Source organism: Pecten maximus, chromosome 11 (genome assembly GCF_902652985.1).
Source record: "Pecten maximus chromosome 11, xPecMax1.1, whole genome shotgun sequence".
In the NCBI taxonomy this organism is placed as follows: domain Eukaryota; kingdom Metazoa; phylum Mollusca; class Bivalvia; order Pectinida; family Pectinidae; genus Pecten; species Pecten maximus.
In genome coordinates, this window is record NC_047025.1 from 25,272,615 (window position 1) to 25,297,443 (window position 24,829).

Sequence of the window (24,829 nt, forward strand, 5' to 3'; positions counted from 1 at the left end):
GCTACCTCTGTAAATGCACCACTGTTATCTCTGTAAACAGACCATTATTACTTCTGTAAACAATCCCCTGCTACCTCTGTAAACAGACCATTATTACTTCTGTAAACAATCCCCTGCTACCTCTGTAAACCAGCACCAATTACTTCTGTACATGACCACTTTACAGTTGTGTGATCTAACACAACCTTGTACATGATAGTCAGATTCATAAATATCTCAAAAAATAATTAAGTATAAAGACAAAGTCCTCTAGAGTTTGGATTTGAAATAGATCACATTTTTCTTTTTATTATGAAAATAAAATCTCCCATAAAACTGTCTGCCCTGCTTTTGTTAATTAATAAACAAAACTACCCCACCTCCAAGGACTTCCCTGGATTCATGTATTTATCTTCATTAAAATAAGCAATTAACATGTAATCCCCCAATTTAAGACATCTGGTATAAACAATTAAAACATTCAAAGTCATCTTATGGATGATTCTCCCATATTTTCTGACAGAAGACATTTGTGAAAGCTGGAAAATGTAAATTTCGTAAGAAATAAATTCTTAAATCTATGGAAACAGATTTTGGAATTATGTAAATGTGGAAAATCCAGAAACAAGATGTGTAGGAACAATCCTGTTAAACTGTGAAATATACCAATGGATCTATCTGGCAATTAGTCTGTAGTTCAAGACTAAGCATATTTTTTTGTCATTCACTACAGTCACCAGTAGATTATATATATATTAGTGTCCTGTAATAAGCCCACCTCCTGACTAGGAGCCCGAGGCTATACTGATACTGTCCTGGTTTATTGCTTGGTATACAGACCACACCACTCCTGGGAAGTTCTTCACACATAACCTCGGATGTGGGATGGGATAGGGGTAGGAATATGTCAAGAAATCAACCATATTGACTGCCAGAAAACGATTTACTCCCAAATTGAGAGGACAAAGTTGGTGTTGTTCATGAATCGTAATAATGAATTTAAAAGGAAAAACATTTCAAACATTAAGATCTATATATAATATATATATATAGAATAAAGTTAAAGTGTCCATGTGACGGCAAATAATAATAAAATAAAAAGTCAAACACAGATCTGCTGTCTCCCTAGTACTTTCGCTGCTATATCGTGAATCCCCTGAAGAGCGGCACGATATAGCCGCGAAAGCTAGTACAAGAGAGACCGCAGATCTGTGTTTGACTTTTTATTATATATATATAAATAAGAAGCGATTCCCTGTTAATATTGATTACAGGAAACATCTTCTTCTTTTTTTAAATACTTCCATAGTTACAAAATGGAAGCCAGCTCATCATGTCTGAGGTCATGTGTCAGGAGTCAAATTGGCAGTGTTCAATGGCACACAAGTCATTGTCAATGTAGAGAACTGTCAGAACAAAACAGTAAAATATTTTAATGTCCAAGTCTTGCATTAGGGAGGAGAGCTTTATACATCATGTTCAAATACAAAATATTGTGATTAATTTTCTCACAATGGCATTTCAATTTCAGAACCAAATGTTTAATTTGTTCAGATATAAAATGTATGTATTTGAATAATAACTACATCAGGTCCATACATAGAGATTACCTGATAAGTCTGTATAACTGATCTAGCTGAAAAAACATGAGCAAGACTATGAATAATCAAGTACCCAAAGCCGAAGTACTATTCCCTAGAAATATTTGTTAGTAACAAAAAAAGCCATTTCCCTTTCAAAAGGTTGAAAATCAGATAATGTCACAAAAACATTGTAGAATCCAATCAATTTTTTTTATATAACATAACCTTTTCTTTTTATTTTCTGTAGATCCAAGCCTGGGTAACATGAGTGATCAGTACGACTTTGAAGGCTTTGAATCTCCGTCCACTGGGCCAGAGTACAAAATTCGTCAGGTTGTGTTCCGTTATGTCTTTGCTGTTTTCCTCATCCTGGGTACCGTTGGATCATTTCCGTGTATTGTGCTGCTGAACCGCTACAGTCACACGGTGTGGTCGACCTGCGTGTACCTCTCCCTTCTCCTTGGTATCGACCTCGTCAAGCTGTATGTCCATTGCGGGAACCAGTGGTTCGACGCTGTAGCCGACGAAAATCTCAGTTGGAACATACTGGTCATATCGAATTCCATCTGCAAAGTGTACACATTTCTCCTGAGTTTTTTCAATCATATGTCCTCCTGGATTGTTGTTGCAGCCAGTGTGGAGTTGCTGATAGCGATACGGTTTCCACGACACATGTATGTGATGTGTATGCGAGAGCGGTCTCAAGCCGTCATTCTCTTTATCATCGTTCTACTGATCTGCCTCAATATCCACTTTTTCTGGACGGTAGGACTGAGCCTGCCTGGTCAGTCACCAGAAATCATCACACCATACTGCCATGACAACTACGAACTCTCCGAAGATTTCAGAATGATCATCTGGCCTCTTGTTGACTTCATCGTCCGAAATGCTATTCCAATGATATCAGTGTTTTCGTGCCTGTGTGTGTGCTCCGTGCATATCGTCCAAAACATGGGAAGGAAAAGCAACCAAGAAGAAGTTGAATCATTACTTGGCAAGTATTTCCTGGATTTAAAGACACTTCATGAGATGAAAAAAGCCACAGTTATTTTGTCAATGTATTTCCTAATGAACTCGTCATGTTTGGTCATTGAGGCAGTCTTAACCAAATTTCCTGAAGTGCATTTAAATTTTGCTCTATTTGACATCGTGTTGCGGACAATGGATTATGCTTATCTGAGTTTAAAGCCATACATCTTCATTGTGTTCTGCAAGAAGCTCCGACAAGATATGCTGAGCTCCTTGACATACTGCCAGTCTAACAAACACTACCAAGTCTCGGCCAGGAAACGAGCTTCTTCCATCGAGGTCACCCGCTCCACAAACTCTATCAACAATGCCGCTGGTGCACGTCCAAAAATCTACACAGCCACTGGCATCGGTACTTCTACTGGGGTGTGAAGTATGTAACAAAACACATGGAAAACAAACTCCAATAAAAATATCTTTGTTGGATAAGATAGATTTCAGTGAAAAGATCGTGATTCAGGTTAGAATTGGGACACTGAGGTGACACAGGACTTACACCTGCACACAGGAACTGTAGGAATATAACATCTCAACTACAGATAATCATAGTGTGGTCTGGAGATTATATACTGATATAGTTACTCAATTTATTTTATCACAATCATCAAGTACACAGTCTCTACAGAATTAAGTGAGAAAACATGGATTTTATCAGCTTCATCTTAACAGGACATCTAATTAAAGTATGAAAATGTAGGTGATCCTAATGCTGTTACGATATACGAGATTACCTTAACTGTACAACACTGACAAATTCTCTTGGAAATAGACAAATTCTCTTGGAAACATACAAATTTGCTTGGAAACATACAAATTATCTTGGAAACATACAAATTCGCTTGGAAATATACAAATTCACATGGAAACATACAAATTCTCTTGGAAACATACAAATTCTATTGGAAACGGACAAATTCTCTTGGAAACATAAAAATTCTATTGGAAACATACAAATTCTCATGGAAACATACAAATTCTCATGGAAACATACAAATTCTCTTGGAAACATAAATTTTCTTGGAAAATGACAAATTCTCTTGAAAACATACAAATTCTCTTGGAAATATACAAATTCTTTTGGAAACTGGTCAATTTTCTTGGAAAATGAAAAATTTCTTGGAAACAAAACAGGAGATTATGCTTAGAAAAAATGAAAAGAATCAATTATTAATCTTGGCTTGAAATTCACAGCAGACAAATTTGTTGTTGTCACAATTCAAAGCTGCAAATGTCAAGTGAAGTTTTATTTCATAAATCTGTATTCAAGCATGACAAAGTAATTAAATGAAATTTTAAACCAAAAAAACAAAGGAGACAAATATCAGTATCACAAACAGATCCTGATTACCAGATGTTGATGTCACCTGTGACACAGTGTGGGAAAATTAAGTCACTCAATTCAAGTATGAATGTCACCTGGCAGTGTGGGAAAGTTAACACGTCAATACAAGTATGAATGTCACCTGTGACACAGTGTGGGAAAGTCAACACGTCAATACAAGTATGGATGTCACCTGTGACACAGTGTGGGAAAGTCAACACGTCAATACAAGTATGGATGTCACCTGGCAGTGTGGGAAAGTTAACACAATATAAGTATGGATGTCACCAGGCAGTGTGGGAAAGTCAACACAATATAAGTATGGATGTCACAATACAGTGTGGGAAAGTTAACACAATATAAGTATGGATGTCACCTGGCAGTGTGGGAAAGTTAACACAATATAAGTATGGATGTCACCTGGCAGTGTGGGAAAGTCAACACAATATAAGTATGGATGTCACCTGTGACACAGTGTGGGAAAGTCAACACGTCAATACAAGTATGAATGTCACCGGTGACACAGTGTGGGAAAGTCAACACGTCAATACAAGTATGAATGTCACCTGTGACACAGTGTGGGAAAGTCAACACGTCAATACAAGTATGAATGTCACCTGTGACACAGTGTGGGAAAGTCAACACGTCAATACAAGTATGAATGTCACCTGTGACACAGTGTGGGAAAGTCAACACGTCAATACAAGTATGGATGTCACCTGGCAGTGTGGGAAAGTTAACACAATATAAGTATGGATGTCACCAGGCAGTGTGGGAAAGTCAACACAATATAAGTATGGATGTCACCTGGCAGTGTGGGAAAGTCAACACAATACAAGTATGGATGTCACCTGGCAGTGTGGGAAAGTTAACACAATATAAGTATGAATGTCACCTGGCAGTGTGGGAAAGTTAACACAATACAAGTATGAATGTCACCTGGCAGTGTGGGAAAGTTAACACAATATAAGTATGGATGTCACCTGGCAGTGTGGGAAAGTTAAGTCAATCCTCTACAAGTATGGATATAATTACAAAGTGTGGGAAAGTTAACTCATCAATACAAGTATGAATTTCAGCAGGTAGTGTGGGAAAGTTAATGTAATACAAGAGTGGATCCCATCTCGCAATCTGAAAAAGTTGTCATTCATGGAAGTATGGATATCACCTTGAAATATGGGAAAATTAAGTCTATACAAGAATGGATGTACATCAATGTGTGAGAAAGCCAATTATGTTATTCGCAAAAATATTAATGTCATCTCGCATTGTGAGAATGGATGTCATTTCGCAGTCTGAAAAAGTCATTCATAGAAATATGGATGTCAGAACCTTGCAATGAGGGAAAGCTAAGTAATACATGAATGTCACTTCACAGTGTCAGAATGCATCAATTTTACAGGAAGGTGAACATAGGCAAGGTTTCATGAATCCCATTTGAATATCCTTTGTATGAATGTTTCATTGACAAGTTTAGGCATTTATCATGCCAGATATTTTGTAAATAAATACAATCTATTCTTTCCTTTTGAAATGGATAAGTGTAAATATAGAAACCAGAAGAACATTTTACTGAAGATTTATGTCATTGTGATATCAAGGCAATGTGGTGACCATAACCAATAACATATAGGTCACCATGGCAACAGAACAGTACTGTACAAAATAAGATTGTACATGTATGTTGTAGTCACCATAGCAACAGAACAATACTGCACAAAATAATATTATACATTCATGTTGTGGTAACCATGGCAAGAGAATAATATTGTACAAACTAAGATTGTATATGTATGCTGTTGTCTCCATGGCAACAGAACAATACTGCACAAAATAAGATTATACATTCATGTTGTGGTAACCATGGCAACAGAACAATACAATAGATGATGTGATGTGCTCTTACTATCCCAAGGCAATACACTAGTAAACATAAAACCACATTGTATCCCTGTCTTTCTATCACAAACATCCTTAATCAAACAGCAATTAAATTATCATCACCAGCATCAACTGGTGTCTATATATATACTAGACCACTTATACAGGGAAAAGAAGCTGTTCATCTGAATTATCTAATACCAATGTATGCTTCTTCTAACTTAAATCTAAAGCAATGAAAATTAATAGACCCTAGACAAAATTTGGATGAGTATAAACATGTTTTAATCAAACTTTTTCAGCAGTTTACTTATGTGAAGTACATTTCATTATACCTCAAACTGCCAATTTTAAGAGTCAAAACATCCTTAACCCTTGTGGCCCCAATCACGACCCCTGACCCCAATTGCATAACCCTTGACCTCAATTACATGACCCTTGACCTCAATCACATGATCTTTGACCCTGATCACATTGCACATGACCCTAATCATCTCTGGCCTTAACCATCACTCCAAATACTATATGAATCCATATCATGACCATAACACCGCAAAAATAATATATTTCAGAGGAAATTAGCACAATTTAGTTTTTGTAGCATTTTACACCAGAATATGGCTTTATTATAATCAAGGAGAGATTGGTTCATGGCATTTTCAGAATGATGAAGGAATCCTCTGTATATCTGCTTATAAGATCTTATCCATTTCAGTATGCTTCAATAGCTTTTGTACCCCATTACCATTGTTTATGAAATACTGTGTTCATCAATCTTTTAACATTTGCCACAAAGATATGTAAAATATTACATATCCTGAGAGGGTTTATATCATGTAACAGATCATGGATATACAACACTGTATATGGGAAATATTCATTCATTGCTTTTTGCCATACAATTGTTTTTTCTCAGTGTTTGCATCAATATACTTTTTTTATGTAATTATTATCAATGACCGAGACCGCAAATTTCAGTTTTAACCTCAAATTTTACTTTTGCCCATTTGCCAAGAGGGCAAAACAGACCCAACTTTAAGCTGTGTTCCCTATTAATTACACAGTGTCTATACTTCTGACCTAATAACGGTCACTGTTAAATGTAGAAGTGAGGACATCTGCCTGTTTATACCCTCCTTAATGTAGAGGTGAGGACACCAGCCTCATTATACCCTCCTTAATGTAGAGGTGAGGACACCAGCCTCATTATACCCTCCTCAATGTAGAGGTGAGGACACCAGCCTCATTATACCCTCCTCAATGTAGAAGTGAGGACACCAGCCTCATTATACCCTCCTTAATGTAGAAGTGAGGACACCAGCCTCATTATACCCTCCTTAATGTAGAAGTGAGGACACCAGCCTCATTATACCCTCCTTAATGTAGAGGTGAGGACACCAGCCTCATTATACCCTCCTCAATGTAGAAGTGAGGACACCAGCCTCATTATACCCTCCTTAATGTAGAAGTGAGGACATCAGCCTCATTATACCCTCCTCAATGTAGAAGTGAGGACACCAGCCTCATTATACCCTCCTTAATGTAGAAGTGAGGACATCAGCCTCATTATACCCTCCTTAATGTAGAGGTGAGGACACCAGCCTCATTATACCCTCCTTAATGTAGAGGTGAGGACATCAGCCTCATTATACCCTCCTCAATGTAGAGGTGAGGACATCAGCCTCATTATACCCTCCTCAATGTAGGGGTGAGGACACCAGCCTCATTATACCCTCCTCAATGTAGGGGTGAGGACACCAGCCTCATTATACCCTCCTCAATGTAGAGGTGAGGACATCAGCCTCATTATACCCTCCTCAATGTAGAGGTGAGGACATCAGCCTCATTATACCCTCCTTAATGTAGAGGTGAGGACATCAGCCTCATTATACCCTCCTTAATGTAGAGGTGAGGACACCAGCCTCATTATACCCTCCTCAATGTAGAGGTGAGGACATCAGCCTCATTATACCCTCCTTAATGTAGAGGTGAGGACACCAGCCTCATTATAATTATAATAACGACAAAGCAATAAAGGTAATGTCATTCATATACTCATAAACGGCTTCATCAAAACTCATTTATTTCATCACGAACATTATTCTGGCTTTCTACCATAACTGATACTTAATCACCCCTAATTTTTAACATGAATCATTCTCTATCTATGTCCTGGTCCTGTCCAATCTAACTCCAGGGTGGTGACAGGGTTCCACCAGTGAACATACACAGTGCCTATATCATTTCTAATGATCAACATTTTCCATTAGATGTATGCTTATCTCTGTCTCATGTTGGTATCAATATTGTTTTCACTGTTATATCTACTGACTGCTAATCTCATCCTAATATTAAAGTTCCACAAAATATTTAGCTTGTTTGTTGTTTCTTTTAGATTTTCACAGGAATAAAATTGTGAGTTTGTTGTTGCTTGATATATTTTTTCACGAGAGGATAAACCATGTACTTATGTATAATGAAAGAAAACAGTATAGATAAATACATTTCCCTGGTGATGGAGATATGAGTAACTTTATGATGTACAGGTTAAATACTGATCTGTCATAAAGAAAGTATATCTCTAAAACTGACCTCTCTAATACTGACCTCTCTAATATCGATCTATCATAAAGAAAGCATATCTATTACTGACCTCTCTAATACTGACCTCTCCAATACTGACCTCTCTAATACCGACCTCTCTAATACCGACCTCTCTAATACTGGCCTCTCTAATACTGACCTCTCCAATACTGACCTCTCTAATACCGACCTCTCTAATACCGACCTCTCTAATACTGACCTCTCCAATACTGACCTCTCTAATACTGGCCTCTCTAATACTGACCTCTCTAATACCGACCTCTCTAATACCGACCTCTCTAATACTGATCTATCATAAATAAAGCATATCTAATACTGACCTCTCTAATACTGACCTCTCTAATACCGACCTCTCTAATACCGACCTCTCTAATACCAATCTATCATAAAGAAAGCATATCTCTAATACTGATCTATCATAAAGAAAGCATATCTCTAATACTGACCTATCATAAAGAAAGCATATCTCTAATACTGACCTCTCTAATACTTACCTATCATAAAGAAAGCATATCTCTAATACTGATCTATCATAAAGAAAGCATATCTTTAATACTGATCTATCATAAAGAAAGCATATCTCTAATACTGATCTATCATAAAGAAAGCATATCTCTAATACTGACCTATCATAAAGAAAGCATATCTCTAATACTGACCTCTCTAATACTTACCTATCATAAAGAAAGCATATCTCTAATACTGACCTCTCTAATACTTACCTATCATAAAGGAAGTATATCTCTAATACTGACCTCTCTAATACCATCCTATGTAGCAACATGTAACAACAATATATCACCTATATTGAATTGTCTATGATTCTTGGTAACAATTCATAACACCAGTAACTACCATTTCACAACCTCTCCTAACCTAGATAGTCAGCCACAAGCCTTTGTGATCATCTGTACTCACTAACCTAGATAGTCAGCCACAAGGCTTTGTGATCATCTGTACTCACTAACCTAGATAGTCAGCCACAAGCCTTTGTGATCATCTGTACTCACTAACCTAGATAGTCAGCCACAAGGCTTTGTGATCATCTGTCCTCACTAACCTAGATAGTCAGTCACAAGCCTTTGTGATCATCTGTACTCACTAACCTAGATAGTCAGCCACAAGGCTTTGTGATCATTTGTACTCACTAACCTAGATAGTCAGCCACAAGGCTTTGTGATCATTTGTACTCACTAACTTAGATAGTCAGTCACAAGCCTTTGTGATCATCTGTACTCACTAACCTAGATAGTCAGCCACAAGGCTTTGTGATCATTTGTACTCACTAACCTAGATAGTCAGTCACAAGCCTTTGTGATCATCTGTACTCACTAACCTAGATAGTCAGCCACAAGGCTTTGTGATCATTTGTACTCACTAACCTAGATAGTCAGTCACAAGCCTTTGTGATCATCTGTACTCACTAACCTAGAAAGTCAGCCACAAGCCTTTGTGATCATCTGTACTCACTAACCTAGATAGTCAGCCACAAGCCTTTGTGATCATCTGTACTCACTAACCTAGATAGTCAGCCACAAGGCTTTGTGATCATTTGTCCTCACTAACCTAGATAGTCAGTCACAAGCCTTTGTGATCATCTGTACTCACTAACCTAGATAGTCAGCCACAAGCCTTTGTGATCATCTGTACTCACTAACCTAGAAAGTCAGCCACAAGCCTTTGTGATCATCTGTACTCACTAACCTAGATAGTCAGCCACAAGCCTTTGTGATCATCTGTACTCACTAACCTAGAAAGTCAGCCACAAGCCTTTGTGATCATCTGTACTCACTAACCTAGATAGTCAGCCACAAGCCTTTGTGATCATCTGTACTCACTAACCTAGATAGTCAGCCACAAGCCTTTGTGATCATCTGTACTCACTAACCTAGATAGTCAGTCACAAGCCTTTGTGATCATCTGTACTCACTAACCTAGATAGTCAGCCACAAGCCTTTGTGATCATCTGTACTCAATGACCTAGATAGTCAGCCACAAGCCTTTGTGATCATCTGTACTCACTAACCTAGATAGTCAGCCACAAGCCTTTGTGATCATCTGTACTCACTAACCTAGAAAGTCAGCCACAAGCCTTTGTGATCATCTGTACTCACTAACCTAGAGAGTCAGCCACAAGCCTTTGTGATCATCTGTACTCACTAACCTAGATAGTCAGCCACAAGCCTTTGTGATCATCTGTACTCACTAACCTAGATAGTCAGTCACAAGCCTTTGTGATCATCTGTACTCACTAACCTAGATAGTCAGCCACAAGCCTTTGTGATCATCTGTACTCAATGACCTAGATAGTCAGCCACAAGCCTTTGTGATCATCTGTACTCACTAACCTAGATAGTCAGCCACAAGCCTTTGTGATCATCTGTACTCACTAACCTAGATAGTCAGCCACAAGCCTTTGTGATCATCTGTACTCACTAACCTAGATAGTCAACTACTCGTCGTGTAACCTCTATATCCATCAACTACTCGTCGTGTAACCTCTATATCCAACAACTACTCGTTGTGTAACCTCTATATCCAACAACTACTCCTCGTGTAACCTCTATATCCAACAACTACTCATCGTGTAACCTCTATATCCAACAACTACTCGTCGTGTAACCTCTATATCCAACAACTACTTGTCGTGTAACCTCTTTATCCAACAACTACTTGTCGTTTAACCTCTATATCCAACAACTACTCGTCGTGTAACCTCTATATCTAACAACTACTCGTCGTGTAACCTCTATATCCAACAACTACTCCTCGTGTAACCTCTATATCCAACAACTACTCCTCGTGTAACCTCTATATCCAACAACTACTCATCGTGTAACCTCTATATCCAACAACTACTTGTCGTGTAACCTCTATATCCAACAACTACTTGTCGTGTAACATCTATATCCAACAACTACTCCTCGTGTAACCTCTATATCCAACAACTACTCCTCGTGTAACCTCTATATCCAACAACTACTCGTCGTTTAACCTCTATATCCAACAACTACTCGTCGTGTAACCTCTATATCTAACAGCTACTCGTCGTGTAACCTCTATATCCAACAACTACTCCTCGTGTAACCTCTATATCCAACAACTACTCGTCGTGTAACCTCTATATCCAACAACTACTCGTCGTGTAACCTCTATATCCAACAACTACTCGTCGTGTAACCTCTATATCCAACAACTACTCGTCGTGTAACCTCTATATCCAACAACTACTCGTCGTGTAACCTCTATATCCAACAACTACTCATCGTGTAACCTCTATATCCAACAACTACTCCTCGTGTAACCTCTATATCCAACAACTACTCGTCGTGTAACCTCTATATCCAACAACTACTCGTCGTGTAACCTCTATATCCAACAACTACTTGTCGTGTAACCTCTATATCCAACAACTACTCCTCGTGTAACCTATATATCCAACAACTACTCGTCGTGTAACCTCTATATCCAACAACTACTCGTCGTGTAACCTCTATATCCAACAACTACTCATTGTGTAACCTCTATATCCAACAACTACTCGTCGTGTAACCTCTATATCTAACAGCTACTCGTCGTGTAACCTCTATATCCAACAACTACTCCTCGTGTAACCTCTATATCCAACAACTACTCGTCGTGTAACCTCTATATCCAACAACTACTCGTCGTGTAACCTCTATATCCAACAACTACTCGTCGTGTAACCTCTATATCCAACAACTACTCGTCGTGTAACCTCTATATCCAACAACTACTCGTCGTGTAACCTCTATATCCAACAACTACTCATCGTGTAACCTCTATATCCAACAACTACTCCTCGTGTAACCTCTATATCCAACAACTACTCGTCGTGTAACCTCTATATCCAACAACTACTCGCCATGTAACCTCTATATCCAACAACTACTCGTCGTGTAACCTCTATATCCAACAACTACTTGTCGTGTAACCTCTATATCCAACAACTACTCCTCGTGTAACCTATATATCCAACAACTACTCGTCGTGTAACCTCTATATCCAACAACTACTCGTCGTGTAACCTCTATATCCAACAACTACTCATTGTGTAACCTCTAATCCAACAACTACTCCTCGTGTAACCTCTATATCCAACAACTACTCGCCGTGTAACCTCTATATCCAACAACTACTCCTCGTGTAACCTCTATATCCAACAACTACTCGTCGTGTAACCTCTATATCCAACAACTACTCCTCGTGTAACCTCTATATCCAACAACTACTCCTCGTGTAACCTCTATATCCAACAACTACTCGTCGTGTAACCTCTATATCCAACAACTACTCGTCGTGTAACCTCTATATCCAACAACTACTCATCGTGTAACCTCTATATCCAACAACTACTCCTCGTGTAACCTCTATATCCAACAACTACTTGTCGTGTAACCTCTATATCCAACAACTACTCCTCGTGTAACCTATATATCCAACAACTACTCGTCGTGTAACCTCTATATCCAACAACTACTCGTCGTGTAACCTCTATATCCAACAACTACTCATTGTGTAACCTCTAATCCAACAACTACTCCTCGTGTAACCTCTATATCCAACAACTACTCGCCGTGTAACCTCTATATCCAACAACTACTCCTCGTGTAACCTCTATATCCAACAACTACTCGTCGTGTAACCTCTATATCCAACAACTACTCCTCGTGTAACCTCTATATCCAACAACTACTCCTCGTGTAACCTCTATATCCAACAACTACTCGTCGTGTAACCTCTATATCCAACAACTACTCGTCGTGTAACCTCTATATCCAACAACTACTCGTCGTGTAACCTCTATATCCATCAACTACTCCTCGTGTAACCTCTATATCCAACAACTACTCGTCGTGTAACCTCTATATCCAACAACTACTCATCGTGTAACCTCTATATCCAACGTTTACTTGTTGTGTAACCTCTATATCCAACAATTACTCCTCGTGTAACCTCTATATCCAACAACTACTCCTCGTGTAACCTCTATATCCAACAACTACTCGTCGTGTAACCTCTATATCCAACAACTACTTGTCGTTTAACCTCCATATTCTTTATTTATTTATTTCATCTTGCAGTAGATACATATCTTATTTGAGACATGAAAACCAATATATTTCACTCTCATATCAAATTCCCCAATAACATGTGATACAATGTACTGATGTATCATTCTGACAGACTGTAATGGTCCCTGTATCAACATATTCCATGGCAGTTTTTATTATCAGAACTGATAACACCACTACTTTGGTGACAGAAGTTTTCTTGCTAACAAAACTAAAATCTTCATGATTTTTGTTTTTTTTTAATTTTTTTCTGCAATAAATCATTCATGTCCTCTTACTGTTTTTACATTTTACATCTGAGAAGTACAAAACTCCCACTATATTTCATAAGAGAGCATAAACTTGTCATCTGAACATATACAGCAGAGGAAAGTACAAGGTGTGATCTCATCACATGCTGCCGAGGAAAGTGCAAAATTGTTGTTCCTTAATTTACTGTTAAGGAAAGCACAAACTTGTCATCGTTATATATACCGCCGAAGAAAGTACAAAATTGTCATCCCTACACATACTGCCAGGAAAGTACAAAATTGTCATCCCTACACATACTGCCAGGAAAGTACAAAATTGTCATCCCTACACATACTGCCGAAGAAAGTACAAAGTTTAAAGTGTCATCCCTACACATACTGCCAAGTGGAAGAGTTCTCCTGGGAACTAACAATGTAGTAGTAAACGCTGAAAACATGGCAATGCTTTATATAGGGAGGGCTTATATAGAGAGGGCATGTTTTATTAGCCACAGAAATGTTATAACTCAGTATGTCACTGTGGCTATAGATTTACCCTACATCTGTTATTAGTCAAACCACGGAAAAAATCACAAACCAAGCACAAAGACAAAGTTCAGTGGTGAGCACAGGCAAAACAATGCTTTTCTTTTTCATTAAATCCATAAATAACATATCACATTTTTAAAAGTTGACATTCTGCTAAATTTTCATAAATCAATAATGCATAATTTGAAAATAGTGCCCAAAATACAAATGTCCATTTCCTGGAGAAGCCAGACGGCAATGATAGTCCTATGAATGCCAAAGCCAGGATTAACCCATCAATTACATGTTTAGAGGATGAACTGGCTATAAAGCTGTGGTAAATGTGGTACTATGTGATGTTATGTTTGACAGGTGGAACTGGTTATGGAATGTAGATTATATTCCCCATTCAATACTGACTCAGGACAATAAACAAATAATAGTGATTCCAAAAGTTAAGGAAGTGGACTCCGAGTTCTCTCTTATGAAACACACCATGATGTCCGATGTATGTCTATAGTATTCGGTGAAGTCAATAGATTAAGAAATTATGGCCCTAACATTAAAAATGAACAAAGGGCCATAACTCTGGAATTTAAGAGGACATCAGTTCAAGATTAAGAATGAAACTCTAAATCATTACCCAAAATTGAGTTGTCCCTCCTGAAAAAAATGGACTTTTTTTTTTGTTGGACAATAGATGAAGTGTTTTAAGAACACAAGTATCGATTCAAACACATTTCAGTAACTTAAAAACTTTAAAAAAAATTCTGGGTTGACCAGTTTTAGACCACAGAGAGCTATAACAACCTAATTGACCCCTCAGGTATATAAATATACCCGATTGACCCCTCAGGTTTATAAATAAACCCGATTGACCCCTCATGTATATAAACATACCCGATTGACCCCTCAGGTTTATAAATATACCCGATTGACCCCTCAGGCATATAAACATACCCGATTGACCCCTCAGGTATATAAATATACCCGATTGACCCCTCAGGTATATAAATATACCCGATTGACCCTTCAGGTTTATAAATATACCCAGTTGACCCATCAGGTATACAAATATACCAAACTGACCCATCAGGTTTTGAAATATTTGTGAGTGATCGCTTAGTTTCCAGGTGTTTTAAAATGACCGAGACATACAAAAGTGGTCTAGTGCATGTTTACTGAATCAAATTATGTAAACAGTGTATTTTTGGTATCTTATATTTCATATAACTGAAAAATTCAAGAAAATGGAGCGAAAATTGTCGTTATGCACATGACACTTGTTTAAACCCTTTCACCCTCGTTTTCAAGGGTCTTGGCCTGATTTTTCATCATCAGAGATTGGCAACACTGTTAATTGTTTGTTGTATCTATCCAAACAATAACTGTATCTTCACAGAGCAAAAATATATCTAAAGTTTACTTAATGAATCAACATTAATTCTTGACTCTGACAAACTTTAAAATCCCACTTGACACCGTGAATGATACCATAGATTGCCAGTAGGACAGATACAACAGTGTAATCAAAGTAATACTCACATTCATCTCTAAAGCGAGGCTCTGCATTCGGTCCGACGCGGGCTAGAGTGCGAATCAGTTCTGTCTGTATGTTGTGTTCGTCTTTATACGCAGGGTCATCCATAAAGGTCAGAAACTGCATGTACACACGATCTAACATCTGTAAACAAACAAACATGAACAAATAAACAAACATAAATCACACAAGTAAACAAATATAAATCAACATAGATAAAGCATTCTCTTACCCTGGACAGGGATATCCGCAGTTTTACCGGGGTGAGATTTTCTTATCTCACCCTAGGGAAAAGACAAGCTACACATGCTCTGCTCACGTTCTCAACAATTGTATTTTGTCACGTCAACAATAGCATGACGTCACGGCAACAGTACAATGACGTCACGTCGACAATTCAATCACGTCACGTCAACATTTCCTTGCATTGATGTAACGTCAATACTGTAGACATAAGAGGTTAAACAGGGTAAGAGAAAAATAATCATTCACCCCCATGGACGTGAGACAGGGGAATCTCAACCCTCGGGGTAAGATTATTAAGCTGCCAAACACTCAGCAAAGCCTCGTGTTTGGCAACTTAAGAATCTTCCCCTCGGGTTGAGATTCCCCTGTCTCACCCCCAAGAGGGTGAAAGATTCTATTAATCTTTAGTGTCTGCTGGACAATGAGGTAGGTTGCCAGAACCTAATTATAAACAAGAGGGCCAGAGGGCATGCACCATTCACCTGGATATTTCGGTAATCATGCCAAAAATATTCTAAGTTACATTACAATTATTTGTCTACCTCTTTTTCTGCATCTTCCAACTATGGATTAAAATTGTTGTTTTTTTTTGGTTTATTTGTTTCTATTTTGCAACATTTCCCCTATCAGGCACCCTCTCTCTAGCCCCAAAGGATCCATACCCTCCATTTATACAACATCAGATCTCCTTTTCCCAGTAATGCTTCCGATTAAATTTCATCAAAATGTATTAAGTCATTTAGGAATAGTAGGGAATTAAAAGATTTACTGCAATTTCTCCTTTCGGGCCCCGGACCTCTGGCCCCAGGGGGTCAGAGTCATCATTTATGCAAAACATGTTCCCCTTTCATCAAGGATATTTCTGATCATGTTTGATTAAAATCAATTCAGTACTTTATGACTATATAAGTAGCGATTTAAAAAACTTAAATCTATTTCCACTTTTGGGCCCCACCCCTCTGGCCCAAGGGGGGTCAGTGTCACCATTTATGCAAAATCTGTTCCCATTCCCCTAAGAATGTTTCTGACCAAATTTGGTTCAAATCCATTAATGACTTTATGACTAGTAGCAATTTAAAGGAATTTCTATTTCCCCTATTGGGCCCCGCCCTTTGGGCCAGATGAGATAAAAATAACTTTCTATTCTTTTTTCAGAAATGAAGAAATAAAACAAACTTTCAAAATTTGTTTGAGAAACTAATTATAATTTTATTTTGCTATTCAAGGATTCTACATACATCTTTAACTTTAATTTATATTATAAGTTATATTACATATCCACAATACTCTCAGACCTCCCGCTAGTTTAAACTAGAGGAAACTCTAAAGCTGACTAGACCACCTCCTAGTGCAAACTAGAGGAAACTCTCATGTTGACTAGATCACCCCCTAGTGTAAACTAGAGGAAACTCTAAAGCTGACTAGACCACCTCCTAGTGCAAACTAGAGGAAACTCTCATGTTGACTAGATCACCCCCTAGTGTAAACTAGAGGAAACTCTAAAGCTGACTAGACCACCCCCTAGTGTAAACTAGAGGAAACTCTAAAGCTGACTAGACCACCCCCTAGTGCAAACTAGAGGAAACTCTAAAGCTGACTAGACCACCTCCTAGTGCAAACTAGAGGAAACTCTAAAGCTGACTAGACCACCCCCTAGTGTAAACTAGAGGAAACTCTAAAGCTGACTAGACCACCCCCTAGTGTAAACTAGAGGAAACTCTAAAGCTGACTAGACCACCTCCTTGTGCAAACTAGAGGAAACTCTAAAGCTGACTAGACCACCCCCTAGTGTAAACTAGAGGAAACTCTAAAGCTGACTAGACCACCCCCTAGTGTAAACTAGAGGAAACTCTAAAGCTGACTAGACCACCTCCTAGTGCAAACTAGAGGAAACTCTAAAGCTGACTAGACCACCCCCTAGTGTAAACTAGAGGAAACTCTAAAGCTGACTAGACCACCCCCTAGTGTAAACTAGAGGAAACTCTAAAGCTGACTAGATCACCCCCTAGTTTAAACTAGAGGAAACTCTAAAGCTGACTAGACCACCTCCTAGTGCAAACTAGAGGAAACTCTAAAGCTGACTAGACCACCCCCTAGTGTAAACTAGAGGAAACTCTAAAGCTGACTAGACCACCCCCTAGTGTAAACTAGAGGAAACTCTAAAGCTGACTAGACCACCCCCTAGAGTAAACTAGAGGAAACTCTAAAGCTGACTAGACCACCTCCTAGTGCAAACTAGAGGAAACTCTAAAGCTGACTAGACCACCCCCTAGTGTAAACTAGAGGAAACTCTAAAGCTGACTAGACCAACCCCTAGTGTAAACTAGAGGAAACTCTAAAGCTGACTAGACCACCTCCTAATGTAAACTAGAGGAAACTCTAAAGCTGACTAGACCACCCCCTAGTGTAAACTAGAGGAAACTCTAAAGCTGACTAGACCACCTCCTAGTGCAAACTAGAGGAAACTCTAAAGCTGACTAGACCACCCCCTAGTGTAAACTAGAGGAAACTCTAAAGCTGACTAGACCACCTCCTAGTGCAAACTAGAGGAAACTCTAAAGCTGACTAGACCACCCCCTAGTGTAAACTAGAGGAAACTCTAAAGCTGACTAGACCACCTCCTAGTGCAAACTAGAGGAAACTCTAAAGCTGACTAGACCACCCCCTAGTGTAAACTAGAGGAAACTCTAAAGCTGACTAGACCACCCCCTAGTGTAAACTAGAGGAAACTCTAAAGCTGACTAGACCACCCCCTAGTGCAAACTAGAGGAAACTCTCATGTTGACTAGACCACCCCCTAGTGCAAACTAGAGGAAACTCTCATGTTGACTAGATCACCCCCTAGTGTAAACTAGAGGAAACTCTAAAGCTGACCAGATCACCCCTAGTATAAACTAGAGGGAACTCTCAGGCTTACTAGATCACCCCCTAGTGTAAACTAGAGGAAACACTCATGTTGACAGACTACCCCCTACTGTAAACCACAGGAAACTCTCAGGCTGACCAGATCACCCCTAGTATAAACTAGAGGGAACTCTCAGGCTTACTAGATCACCCGCTAGTGTAAACAAGATAAATCTCTCATGTTGACAGACCACCCCCTACTGTAAACCACAGGAAACTCTCAGGCTGACCAGATCACCCCTAGTATAAACTAGAGGGAACTCTCAGGCTTACTAGATCACCCGCTAGTGTAAACAAGATAAATCTCTCATGTTGACAGACCACCCCCTACTGTAAACCACAGGAAACTCTCAGGCTGACCAGATCACCCCTAGTATAAACTAGAGGGAACTCTCAGGCTTACTAGATCACCCCCTAGTGTAAACAAGATAAATCTCTCATGTTGACAGACCACCCCCTACTGTAAACCACAGGAAACTCTCAGGCTGACCAGATCACCCCTAGTATAAACTAGAGGGAACTCTCAGGCTAACGGGACCAGCTAACTCCTTGTAATTGTTTATCTAGAAATGTTTAAGACAAGCAGAAGCTCTGCATCACTTCAGGGCGTCACTGGTGACAATATAAGACTTACATGTATCCTTTAATGCCATCTCACAATTTAATTATAAATTGTTTGCGTTTACAAGAAAATAATTCATTATGTAGCTGATAAAGATTCAATCCAGTAAGCAGACTGTAGAGAATGTAGAAGATTCCCCTGACAACACTTACTTTGATTTCCACAGACAAATACCACTACCGAGACACTCAAACTGTCACAGTGATGAATGGTCCTCCTGTGGACACTTTCATAGCAGGACACCATTTATACCAGAAAATGTCTGGCAGCTTCATAATCCACCAATCACCATGGTACGACATTACACCAACAGGCTGTGTAGACTTACCTCCCTTAGATTGATGTTTTCTATTATTGCACCTAAAGCTGGAATGGTTGACGTTCTCACAGAGCTACAAAAACAAAGGTCACAGTGAAAGGGCTATACCAATAGGTCAGAGGTCAAAATTATAGCATGAAAAGGTCACAGTACAGCCAGTTTCATCAATATTCCTTAACTTCAGAAAACTCCTTAAGTTAAGAGGTCACTAGAGGTCACTAGAGGTCACAATAGCTAACATGGTTAGCGTGCCTACTACATAACCTCAGGTGAAGATCTGAGGTGTGTAGCTTGATGCTCCCTACCCATGTTGATTTGTATATCTCAGGAAGCTGAGAAACAGGCTGGTCAATACTGTCATGGTTGTGTCCTTGGACATTTTACATTTATTGCTCTAGATGGTAAGTGACGGATGTTGTTCAGTAAGGTAGTCACCAACTACTATAAGGAAACCCCACCTCGAAATGACCCTGGTGGTTCAGGGAAACGATAAACCAAACAAACAAACAAACCTTAACTGATAATTTTCTATAGGAAAGTATTACAGTATTGAAGTAAATTTCCTTAGCCAAGATTTTGTCCTTAAATCCAATAATGATTTCCTATGGACAATTTTATGTTAAGGGATTTCCTTAAGTTAATTAAGGAATGTTGATGAAACCTGGAGTCAGATAAAGACACTTATAAATTGATGGTCATACATAAGCTATAGAAAATATTATACAAATACAGAAATTAGCATAACAATACTTCAGCACAAATCATTAATCATCAAAAGAGCTTAAAAAAGACTACTGCCTAATGTATACATATACATGACTGGAACACGCGGACTGAATCACAAGTTGTACGTATCTGTTGTAATTTTATTATCTAATACTACTTCATGCCAGACTTACATTTCTGGGTCATTGCCAAGAGTGACCAAGGCAGGAAAGACTCGAGTAGACACAAGGTTCTCACCAACTCCCTTCACCAACAGCTGAAAAACATGGACTTTACTCACAGACCAGAAAAATATAGGAATTTGATAATTTCATTTAAAGTTGTAGTATTCATATCAAAGAAAAAATTTCAAATGACAAAATATAAAAACAATATGGCAGCAGATATAAACTGGTGTATCCAACTGTGTAACATAGAGACCAACCAACCAATGGTTTTTCCATAGACTTTAGTGTTAACGTTTTGGAGTATATCATCTTAGGGTCTCATATAACACTTAATCAAAAAAAAAAGTTGGGTCCTTCAGCTCAAACTTTTTCCAGGGTAGCCATTTTGAAAATACAAAAATGTAGGTGAACTTAGCAGTTAAGATTTTCAAAAATCTGAAATGTTTACCTGTTAATTATTATGACCTTAACTTTTGAAAAAAATTCAATCGGACTTACAAAATTTATATCAACATTTCCTATAGATAGTTACCTATCAGGCTACATATCTATTTTGTAACTTTCATAATATACTGGCCAATCAGTGGCTGCCAGACATTTTATCCTTGGCTCAACTTTCTATATACAGGGGATGTTTCAAAAGTCTATTTTTTCAATTGGTTGGTTGTTATCAGATACTAACCTCAAAAAGACGAGCTGCTGTACTCCGCACCTGAGCTGACGTGTGAACTACACCTTCCCATAACACAGTCAACAGTAACTCATGGTTACTAGGATTTGCACTGAAATGTAAGGTCAAGGTCTTTAACATTAAACACCAAGGATATACAGTTCCAGCAATGACACTCATTGAAGTACATGGTGAAGGTCATACAGCATCAAATATCAAGGACATACAACCCCAGCAGTGACCATCATTTACTGGGATTCTCAATGTAATACAGGATCAAGGTCATACAGCATCAAACTTCAAGGACACACAACCCCAACAGGGACCATCATTTACTGGGACTCTCAATGAAATACAGGGTCAAGGTCATACAGCATCAAACTTCAAGGACATGCAACCCCAGCAGTGACCATCATTTACTAAGACTCTCAATGTAATACAGGGTCAAGGTCATAAATACAGGGTCAAGGTCATACAGCATCAAACTTCAAGGACATACAACCCCAACAGGGACCATCATTTACTGGGACTCTCATTTAAATACAGGATCAAGGTCATATAACTTAAAACATTAAGGACATAAGTTTCCAACAGCAACCCTCATTTACTGGGACTTTCATTCAAGGTCACCAAGAAAACCACAATCTTAAAGAAGTCAAATTTATAAGACAAATGCACATAGACCAATCACATTCAATGCTTCATTATTGATTATTGCAATTTTCAAAGCATTTTTGATTTCATTACAATTATAATACTGAAAGTTTCAAAATTATAACTAATGTATTATTTCATACACACTTCTAACATTAATAAGAGGGTATACATAACGATCTAATTAAGCTCCAAACAACCTGATGGTTGTTTTAACCAGTCTCACTAACAAGATGCTGACAAGATGAAGACAGCATTCCTGACCAGCGAGTACAAAAGACACTCTACCTAATCTCTGTAAAAGCTGCCTTGAGGCTGTCGAGGGGGGCCTGGTACACCGACACCATTGTCAGCATCTCCTGTAAAAACTGAGTCAACTGCTGTCGGTCCTCCTCCTGAAGGTCAAGGTCAAACAAATTATACAGCCAGAATTTAAATCTTTGTTTTGATATTATATGTTACCTCAAACAGATGAAAAAAATTCTTCTGAACTTTAGGCTTGTCTAGATGTGACATTTATGCTAAGGACATGCTGTGACAAAAACCCAGTAAATCTGATTCAATTTAAATCTCAATCATCAATGTGCTTGTAAACAGAAGCAAATACAGCATGTAGACACTGTCCCTCCCAATCTGAGACATACCTAGGTATAACATGTAACAGGTTTACTTTAACAATGAAAACAAAAACAAATATCCATATACTCACGATATATATACAGTAAAACCTCGCTATATCGCCATCTCCACGATTTTGGTGATATAACAAGATTGCATCAAATTGTACATAGATATGCTTTGATAACATATAAATATTTCTTGAGAATGCCATCATAATTTTCATCACATGATCTACATTAATCGTATCATGATTTTCAATGTTACCTCGTTTAACTCTGCATGTTCTACCGGGTGTTGAAAAATGTCTCAACTGTCATTTGTTTTGCCTTGGATTGACCAACTACCAAAACAAACTGTTGAAGACATAAATATTTCTGAATGTCTGATTCACATGTAGAATGCTTGTTTTATAGAAATTGTCTCACCTATAGTAGGGGGCGGGGCTATGTTCTTCACTGCCATCATCATCATCCGAGGTTGTTGTGGTTACAGATTTCACAAAGTCATTTTTCTTGACAACTTCACGCAGTGCTAACTTTTTGTCTAATAAAAGCCTCATCGAGAGGCGCAACTCTGTATCTAGTTCCAGTTCATCATGAATTATGTTTATAGATCTGTGTCTGGGGCTTCCTGTTTTGTTAACGATGCGCCATCATGTGATACGATACCGCTGTGTATCCAACACCTTACTATTGTCTCTGGAGCAACAGAGTTCCACGAGATTTTAACAAAGCGTGTAGCGGTATCTCAGAAGTGAGTTTTATTCCTCATAACTTCCGAAACTTACCTGTAGAAAGATTATAAAGGACTAGCCATGGTTCATTGATTCCATGTGTGTACACACGATCACGGTGTGTACAGCTATTTACCTGTCAGTCAGGTAACAAACCATAGCATCTAAACACACATCCTTCTGGACTCAATTTGGCGATAATAATGAGGTCAAGATGATGTTATTTTAACCATTTGCTCTGGAAATATGATGGCAGATGCATATGGCAGTAGGTGAGTTTGGTAGTAAAACGGGTGCAATAGCATGAGAGGAACTCTGTTCTGAATAAATTCATGGCGATAAGCGAGTTTGGCGGTATATCGGGTGTTGAAATAACGGGGTTTTACTGTATATAAACAAACACAAATATCATATACTCATGATATATATATAAACTAAAACAACTATCCATATACTCACGATATATATATATAATTCACTACTCCTGTATGCATAGCTAAGGTATTTTTGTTTTTAACTTACACTATTGAATGCGCTGAGGACGCCACCAGCGTACACCGGTACAATACACGTTGTCACCGACGTCTGTTTGGCATTGGCGTATGCCTGGTATTCTGTTGAAAAAAAATATATATATATGAACTCATGGCAGAATCTTTTCTACGAGGCTTTATTCACCTTGAGAATATTTTAAAAGACACATCAATCGTGATCTTGTTAATTGCTATCTAATAACTACCGGTAAGACCCCTCCCACACTTCCATCTGGGCCAACCAGTGTGACTGATATAAGTTTATATAAATTGTTTCACAATTGTTTTAAATTAAATAAAGTTTACCTTTTCTATAAACTTTTAAAACTTGATATGTTTACATATTTGAAAATAACCAGCACAGGCTACTGAAAAAAACAGTTACTTACCTACATGTTCATCTGTTAGCATCATTAGTTCAATGAATTTTGGTCGGATCTTAAAAAAGAACATTTTTGCTTTATTAGTATTAAATGAAAATGTGTATCTATTTAAATGTATTCGCTTATTTTCATTGGAAAAAAAATGCAATATCCTTGTCATCTTCTTAAAATTTCTGAGATAGATTGCATTAAAAAAATTTCAAGCCTTTAAAAGAGTATTTATCTACATCATTTTAAAAAACTAATTCCTTAAAACGACATAAACCCAACTATTTTTTTCAGAGGGCTTATTTGTTTTGGGGTTTTTTTTTTTGTCATAAACAAGAAAATTTGTTTTTATCCAACTAAGGGACCTAAATCCAAAGTCTCCCTCAATATGCTGCCATGCACGTAGAACGTAAGAATTGTACCCCTGCTGCCCCCATTACATGATTTGTAAGAGGCGACTAAATTTGGGATC

General features: G+C 38.2%; 2 protein-coding genes across 2 annotated transcripts in view; one reads left to right on the forward strand and one right to left on the reverse strand.

Annotated features, from left to right (window-relative positions):
* The window catches only part of LOC117338520 (RAB11-binding protein RELCH-like), a 238,637-nt gene that overhangs the window by 172,963 nt on the left and 40,845 nt on the right, over window positions 1–24,829 (reverse strand). Inside the window, 7 exon segments of the mRNA XM_033899876.1 lie at window positions 15,797–15,935; window positions 19,892–19,955; window positions 20,782–20,864; window positions 21,458–21,557; window positions 22,388–22,494; window positions 23,976–24,067; window positions 24,376–24,424. Of these exon segments, the coding sequence (XP_033755767.1) occupies window positions 15,797–15,935; window positions 19,892–19,955; window positions 20,782–20,864; window positions 21,458–21,557; window positions 22,388–22,494; window positions 23,976–24,067; window positions 24,376–24,424 (634 nt within the window).
* Window positions 1,701–8,162, forward strand: LOC117338648 (neuropeptides capa receptor-like). Its single transcript, XM_033900008.1, has 2 exons — window positions 1,701–7,741; window positions 7,782–8,162. Exon 1 carries the CDS (start codon window positions 1,827–1,829, stop codon window positions 2,961–2,963), a length of 1,137 nt encoding a protein of 378 aa, XP_033755899.1. The 5' UTR covers window positions 1,701–1,826; the 3' UTR covers window positions 2,964–7,741; window positions 7,782–8,162.